Here is an 8,523-nt window from a genome sequence, read left to right on the forward strand (position 1 = left end):
TTTATCACAAACAGAAGATGAAGAAATATTAGAATCGTTAGAAGATTTGGGAGAGTGAGCCTTTGGAACCCATTTGTAGTTGGGTTTAACCCATTTCTTTTTTGATCTGATGGGTGGCTCAGTACTTGCTTTTGATCTTGATGCCGGCCGTTGAGATGACTTTGACCTAACCGGTCTTTGTTTCACTAGAGCATCTCTTGGATTGGGCTTCTTGGCCGACATTCCCTTCTTTCCCTTGGGATTCGGATTCTTGTCCTTGTGGGTTTGATTCTTGGCCTTCTTCGTGTTCCCGTCACCAATGTCTGATCGTGACCTTGAGGGGTTTCTTTTGGAAAATCTCCCTCTTGGCGCGTTCTGCCACCCTTGTGTATAGTAGGGAACGTATGCGCGATTAGGACAATTTCTGGCAATGTGTCCAGGTGTTCCACAGTGAAAACATGTCCTTTTCTTCACTGTGAAGTTGTTTCTTCCTGCCCCTGGTGGCGTATCCTTGCCTTGTCTCTTATTTTTCCCACAAGCACAATTACAACAGGCACTCTGTTTCACTGGAATTGGTGGCCTGTATTTCTCAATAGCAGGTTGATCAGAAGCAGCTGAGTTCGAAGCAACAGATTCAGAGCTCAAGGAGATGTTGGTTTGTTCAATGGTTTTCTCCTTGTTCTCATCCTCTGCTACTTTACCTGCACATGAAGTAGATGTGCTAGAAACAGGAACATCAGTATTTCCAAACAAATCATCAAATATGTCAAAAAAATTTAATTCAGCAGGAGCAGATGTGGAAGTATCACAAAAAATATTGTCATTTTCAACATCAGAAACAAAAGGTTTTTCATTGGAAACAAAAACATCAGGTTCAGACTCAGTTTTGTTATTAGAAACAGATCCTTCAACTTCGTGCTTTGACTGATTTAAGGATTGATCTGCAGGGGAAGTAGACACGTTAGTACTTTCAACATTAATAAATCCTCCTGAAACAAAACCAGATGGCTTGCCATAAACCATGAATGGTTCGTTGGCAATCTCATCTTTACACAAAGGTTGATACTGATATGTGTGATTATAAGGAGGATGTACATTATCGTATCCTAAACCCTTCTGCTGGTTTCGTTTGAACTGCATGCAATGATCAATCATGTTGGCAACTACCTCGCTTGATCCATCAAATTTTCTAAAATCAAAATTTGCAGTATCAAATTGTCTCTTTAATGTATCAAGCTCAGTAGTTAACTCATCATTCAGTCTTTTGATATAATCATAAAGTTCATATTTTTCACTGTATTCTGTCTGAATTCTCTTAAAGTCCTTTATTTTTGTCTCTAACTGGGCCTTTAGGGGTTTCTGTCCTTTCTTGAGTTGATATCCTTCATATCTCAGGTCCTCAACTTCTCTTTTTAATAAATCAATTTGTTCCCGAAGAAACTTAATCGTAGTTTTACAAGATGGATTACATGAAACTTCATTGACTGAAACGTTTGAAAAACTCATTTTTTTAAGTATGCCCTTTGACTAAAAACTCAAAAGTCAACCTCAAAAGTCAAATTTAAAAAGTAAAACTCAAAAGTCAAACTGAAAAGCTAAATTTGAAAATTTAAAAGTTAAATGAGAAAGTCAAAGTTTAAAGTCAAATGTCAAACTTTAAAAGTCAAAGTCAAAATTTTAAGTAAAAAGTCAAAAATAAAAGTCAAAAATTAAAAACTAAATTTTTTTGGTTTTTTATTATTATTTTTTTATTTTTTGGTTGAAAATGGAATTTAAAAATAAAAGAAATTTGAATTTTGGGCTAAAAATGTCAAATTGGCTAAATTAGAATCGAAGAAAGACGCCTTTTGAATTAGATTTCGAAGAAATGAACCAAGGTGTCCGCTAGTCGAGTTGGTAAAACGCTGTGTTGCTCAACCAGAGGTCCCGGGTTCGATCCCCTTTACCCTCAAATCTGTTTCTCCCCCCCCCCCCCTTTTTTTTTAGTGTATGCTAGGCGAAGATGCTGCTGCGAGGACGAGGCCGATGACGCGATGCGAGGACGTGAGAGGATCAACTCTGAAGCGAAGACCGAGGCTGCTGGACCGCAAACTCCGAGGACCGGCCGTAAACTCCGGGAAACCCTAGCCGTAAACACCGCCGCCGCCGCCGACCGTAAACCCTTCAAAGACCGTAAACTCTTCGCAGATTACGTGAAAAACAGCGTTTTTCACATCTTTTTGCTCCAAAACTCGATCAAAAACTCGTCTTTATCAAAAACGCGAAGAACAAACCCCCCCTAATTTTCAGAGATCTATCCAAAAACGCAAGAATCTTTCAAAAATAAGATCAAATAAGCTACAGATCTGACAAAAATAACTGATACAATCCAAGCTCTGATACCAATTGTAAGTCTTTAATCTGCTTGTGTATCAATCAGATCCGTTTGATGGTGCGGAATCCCAATCAAACGGATGATGTCAGATCAAATAGAAGAGAAGGAGAAGAAGAATAATATGAATCTTGAATGTATTGATGATATGAATTAAGTTCCTTACATAAGATTCACACACTTACACACACTAAAACTTCTTTCTCTCTCTCTTGGCCGTACACTCTCTTCTGTTCATCAATCTCTCCTCAACCACCTAACACCAATATATATATACTTGGGGAATATGGGCCATAAATGAGTTTACGGCCGTAAATGGGTTTACGGCCGTAAACACCCATTGGGCCGTAAACATGGTTTACGGCTGTAAACACCTACCTGGCCGTAAACCTGACCGTAAACTCATAAAATATTACATAAAAATACAATTGCTCAGAAAAGCAAAGTATAAACCATAATTTTGACCCAACACATTTAGTCTCTTGGGTGTAACACTTTAGAGACATTCTACTTTGGGTGCTCAACCTTTCTCAAGCATTAAGAAATCAACTCAAGGGTTCTTCAAGTTAACAAATTCAATTTTGTTATAAAATTGGTATTTCTTGACTATATTTTTTATTCACATTATGTTAGTATTCATTGTAGGGTTTAAATCTTAACTTGTTTTAGAAATGCTTCTGTTGCCTACTATTTATTCTATTGTTATGATTTATAAAACCCATCACTAACGATTTCATTTGGACAGCGTCGGTCAAAATGACAAAACAGACAAGTTTTAAAACTATAGAGACCAAGCGCGTATGATTTTTAATAGTAGTCTTGACTACATATGTTTTGGGAAACCATATAACCAATCTCATAATTTTTGTCTGGTTTAAATAATGTATTTTAGAACATAATGTTTGTTGGATAATAATAATTAAAAAAAAGCGCATTATTTAGAACAAACAAAATGCATAACTTATCAATTATTTTTTTTTATTTATCAAAAATAGGTTATCATCTTGTGTACCGAATATATTAAATTTCACAAAATCATGAATATTTTTATTTAAGTTTTTATTTTTGTTTAAACTTTAAATGCAAGGACATTTATGTAAATTCGAAAAAGATATCTAATAAGTACACAAACAAAGAAACTTTCCGCAACTCTCTCCTACTTGGAACCTACTCAGCTACTCTTTGCTTTATTTTATTCATCCGCTCAGTCACCTACCGGAGAGTTTAAACCACCGCCACCAGATCATCTTCTCCATATATACCGCCATCCACTACCCCTCCACCACTCACTATCTTCTCTCCCTCTCTCTCTCTCTCTCTCTCTCTCTCTCTCTCTCTCTCTCTGCCTATACACATATAGAGAGAGAGAAACACATAGTTAAACGACAAGAAGATGGGATCTGAGTTGACATACAGGCGGCACGAGCCTCAACCCACGTCGGATTCTTACTCGCCGAAGCCGAACAAGCCATGGCTCGCTGTCACTCGCCTTGTTCGTTACATGCTCCGGGAACAACGGCTTGTTTTTGTCCTCGTCGGCATTGCCATCGCCACCTCCGTCTTCGCGATCCTTCATTCCTCCACCAACACCTCCACAGGCCGCATGACCGATGCCTACTCCGTCTCTGAATCGGTCCAAATGACAAACCCGAGACGACCCGTTCTTCATGCTGGAATCGAGTCGTTCAATATGGGCGGGAAGATTCCTTTAGGTCTGAAAAGGAAGGGATTAAGGATTGTGGTGACTGGTGGCGCAGGTTTTGTCGGAAGTCATCTGGTTGATCGGTTGATTGCGAGGGGAGATAGCGTGATTGTTGTTGATAATTTCTTCACCGGGAATAAGGATAACGTGATGCATCATTTTGGGAACCCTAGATTTGAGCTAATTCGACACGATGTTGTTGAGCCCTTACTACTTGAAGTCGATCAGATTTATCATCTTGCTTGCCCTGCATCCCCTGTTCATTACAAATACAATCCCATTAAGACAATCATATCCTTAATTACTCTCATTCCGTCACCATTTAACTTCAAACTTTCATTTTATTATTACTAATTCTTTTGTGAATTCTCAATTTCAATTATGATCTTCATTTAATCACTAGGTATCTTAATCATCCACGTTTGATTACTACTACTTTTTTCTGTTTTCGAATCATATTCATGTTTGATTATTACTTATTTTCCGTTGGTGATTCCTTAATTCAAATTTCGATCTCACAAAACGAACGTAGTGGGAACATTGAACATGCTAGGGTTGGCAAAGAGGATCGGAGCACGCTTCTTGCTAACAAGCACCAGTGAGGTATACGGTGATCCTCTTCAACATCCTCAAGTCGAAACCTACTGGGGCAACGTCAATCCTATCGGTCAGTTCTTTATTCTTCTTCTTGTGGATGAAATCTGGTAGATTACTAATCACCATATGTAATTGTAATTAGATCAATCAGGGATTTGAATGGTCAATGTTTACTTCACCATTTGCGGTTCTCTGATTGGTTTCTGAATTTGCTTTAATTTGGTAAATTTGGGGGATCTGAGGGGCAAAATGGGGAAGAATGTATAAATATGAGAAAGAAAAAACGAAGATCTGAGGGTACATTGTTTGACAGGTGTTCGAAGCTGCTACGATGAAGGGAAACGTACTGCAGAAACGTTGACCATGGACTACCATAGAGGTGCAGGCGTCGAGGTTTGTTTTTTATTTTGAGATCTTTTACCTAAATTTTGAATATTGTTAAGGTCCCACCATATTGTGAAAATATCAACTCTTTTAGGCCAGCAATCACAAAAAATATCGAATTTGATCTGTGTGTGTGTTTTTTTTTTTTTGAGAAAAAACAATAATCAATAGTTTCATATTTCATCTTGGAATTAATGTAAACGCTAAAATATCATATTGACTTATCACTTATGTCTTCATTATTTGGTTATAATTCCCAAAGTATTGTGATTTTTGTCATTTTGTAAAAGAATATCTATAACAACAAAAAAATAAATGAAATACAATGTTTAAAAAGTCAAGTGTCTGTTGATATGTCATAGTGGAGCCTTTTATTTTATTTTTTGTTACAAGTCTAACAAATTGTCATTATCTTTTTCGGACTGTGCCAAAAGAATAAAAAAAGCATTCTTTTTTGGTGGCAAGTTTTCAATGTAATTTACTTTTATGCTATATAGTATTAATTTGTTTGTACACAAGCTTTATCGATCTCGCTGAATTTAAAATCTAATTTAGTATTAAACGAAAAATAAAAAGTTAAAATTGTGATCTGTAAATGCAAATTGTTACTATTGTTTCAAAGTTGGCTTTGTGAAAATTGAAATGTACTGTAGGTACGGATTGCGAGGATATTCAATACATATGGTCCTCGGATGTGCATTGACGATGGACGTGTCGTTAGTAACTTTGTTTCTCAGGTAAATTAATTATGCTTCTATTTCTAATTATAATTCTATTCTATTTCTATAAACAAACGATAATGTTTAACGAATGATGCAGGCGCTAAGGAAAGAACCACTCACTGTTTACGGAGATGGCAAGCAAACAAGAAGTTTCCAATATGTTTCCGATTTGGTTAGTAATGCATTCTGTTCTTTTTTCCTTCACATATCTCTATATCTCGCACTTGTACATATCCTTTAATTATCACATATGACAATTGTCATCATGAAAAATCAACCTTCTAATGATTTTTTTTTGAATTGGATCGGAAGGTTGAAGGTCTAATACGATTAATGGAAGGAGAACATGTCGGACCTTTTAATCTTGGAAACCCCGGTGAATTCACCATGCTCGAACTCGCCCAGGTATATATATATATATATATATATATATATACATATATTATATCCTTTAATTATTTCCACTTTTCCAAAATCGGGTAAAAATGTGTAATGCTTTAACCATTGCTAAATACATAATGCTTTGGTCCCACAAATAAATTTTGACAATTTGTGTGGTCAACACAACAGGTGGTCCAGGAGACAATAGACTCGGAAGCGAAAATAGAGTTCAGGCCAAACACGGAAGATGATCCACACAAAAGAAAGCCAGATATTACTAAAGCTAAAGAGCTTTTGGGATGGAAGCCTAAGGTCTCTCTTCGCAAGGGTCTCCCTATGATGGTTTCTGACTTCAGGCAACGCATTTTTGGTGATCAAAAGCTGAAGGAACCTGCAACCACCACCACCACCACAGCATAGCCAAGCCAGCCGGGCTGGGTTTTTGTATAACTGTTTATTCCTAATATTGTATACTAGTTTTATTCATTACTTTTTTTTTCTGAATCAATGAATTTTTACCTAACTTATACTTTCATTGTTATAATTTAAGAAATAGTGTGTGCTTTGAAAAAAAAAGATCAGCAAGTATGCATCCCGAGACACGCAACACTTATAAATTCTATTTTCCAAATAGTTCTTTTGGAAAAGATGAGAGAAATGCTGAAAAGTAAGTTTGACACTTGAACAAAACAAAAATATTGATCAAAGATTTCTATTCAAGCCGGATCAAGATTAAGTACTAGCTAAGTGTGAGACCCGTATATTATATGAATTGATTAAAAAAAGTTAAATGTAAATTTGTAAGCTGTAAGTATTTTTTAAAGTAAACTTTTAAAATAAATATAAACAAAATGATGAATAAATAAGTTATTCAATCTATACTAATAAAAAAAATTATTGGTGTATTGTAAATGTTATTGGTGTATTGTAAATAGATGTAAACATCATTGGGATTTTTTTGATAAGATACAGGAATAGATGTCTTGAATTCCATAATCAAATTGATGTGTGTTATTAAATATTGGAAACTATAACGATTTTGTCCTTAAAATTTAGATTTAGAATAAGGAAAGAAAAAAAAAAGCATATTGATTGCAATTTACTATTACATTAATTACATTTAATACATTACATATATAAATATATATAAATAAAAGTATTATGTGGAGTTTTTTATTTTAAAAATTAAAAAAAAAAATTCAAAAATTGACATATGAATATTATTTATTTCAAAAATATTACAAAATAACAAATGTCAAAACTAATGAGAGATTGACATGTGACAGCAGAAAATATCTTGATTTATTAGAGTATATTATTTAACTATGTGTGAGATTCGTATAATACATGAGTTGACTAAAAATGTTAAATCTAAGGTGTAAATATTAATTATTTTTTAAAGTAAAATTTTGAAATAAATACAAACGAAATGATGAATAAATAAGTAATTCAATCTATACTAAAGATAAATTTATTGACTTATTTTAAATAATTGTCCTAAATATCAAGGTGTAAAAAACCAAGCATTTTTTAAAGTCAACTTTCAAAATAAATACAATAAAAAAATAAATAAGTTAAAGTCAACTTTCAAAATAAATACAATAAAAAAATAAATAAGTGACTAATTGAATATAGACTAATTAAAAAACTATTTACATATTGTAAATAGTCACAACAACCATAACATCACTCACTAGAATACGCATACACCCTATTCTCACTTCCTAGAGAAAGGCTAGACATCCCTCGACTGGTCAACTGACCCCACTTAACTCATCCATGAAACTTCTACCAACCCTGCAGCACTCGTGTATGCTAATCATACATAACATTGGATCCTATAGACAGTCGAATACTTGATTCTACCCTAAGACCACAACCAAACAAGGAATAGGAAATAAGGCTAAATCAAACATTCTCAGGCTATAAAATATTGGTTATGTAAAATTTTAATGCATACACTAAGCAACTACAGTAATGATGTCAATTTCATATAAGGAAGAAACCCTAGGCTATCAGGCATCAATTATTAGACAATTCTATCATGCAATTCCTGAAGATCCCTATGTAACATCCCAAAAACATGATCCAAAAATTTTATTTTTAATTTAAGCAAAAGAGTGTTCCATCATCATCCATACAACCCAAATAAAACAATTGTATCAAGAATCATAAAATCAGAGTGAAATATCAAGTGCGGAATCCATGTGGTGTGTGTAATGCAGTCATCTCGAGCTCTTCCCCTTGGAACTAGAAGTACCTGAAACATAAATTGAAAACTGTAAACACAAAGCATAGTGAGTTCCCCAAACTACCACATACCATACATAATAAATCACATACTGGGTCCCCGCCCGACATCGGCCCCCGCCCGGTTTACAGATCCT

At 34.8% G+C, this 8,523-nt stretch overlaps 1 protein-coding gene across 1 annotated transcript; it reads left to right on the top strand.

Moving 5' to 3' along the window:
- Nucleotides 1-3,506: 3,506 nt before the first annotated feature.
- On the top strand, nt 3,507-6,671 carry LOC145129711 (UDP-glucuronic acid decarboxylase 2-like). The gene is made up of 7 exons (XM_079064492.1): nt 3,507-4,348; nt 4,577-4,719; nt 4,963-5,042; nt 5,687-5,770; nt 5,853-5,927; nt 6,068-6,160; nt 6,326-6,671. Exons 1-7 carry the CDS (start codon nt 3,744-3,746, stop codon nt 6,554-6,556), a joined length of 1,311 nt encoding a protein of 436 aa, XP_078920618.1. The 5' UTR covers nt 3,507-3,743; the 3' UTR covers nt 6,557-6,671.
- Nucleotides 6,672-8,523: the final 1,852 nt, after the last annotated feature.

The sequence above is a fragment of the Lactuca virosa genome, chromosome 8 (genome assembly GCF_052849685.1).
Source record: "Lactuca virosa cultivar CGN04683 chromosome 8, Lactuca_virosa_CGN04683_v6, whole genome shotgun sequence".
Taxonomy (NCBI): domain Eukaryota; kingdom Viridiplantae; phylum Streptophyta; class Magnoliopsida; order Asterales; family Asteraceae; genus Lactuca; species Lactuca virosa.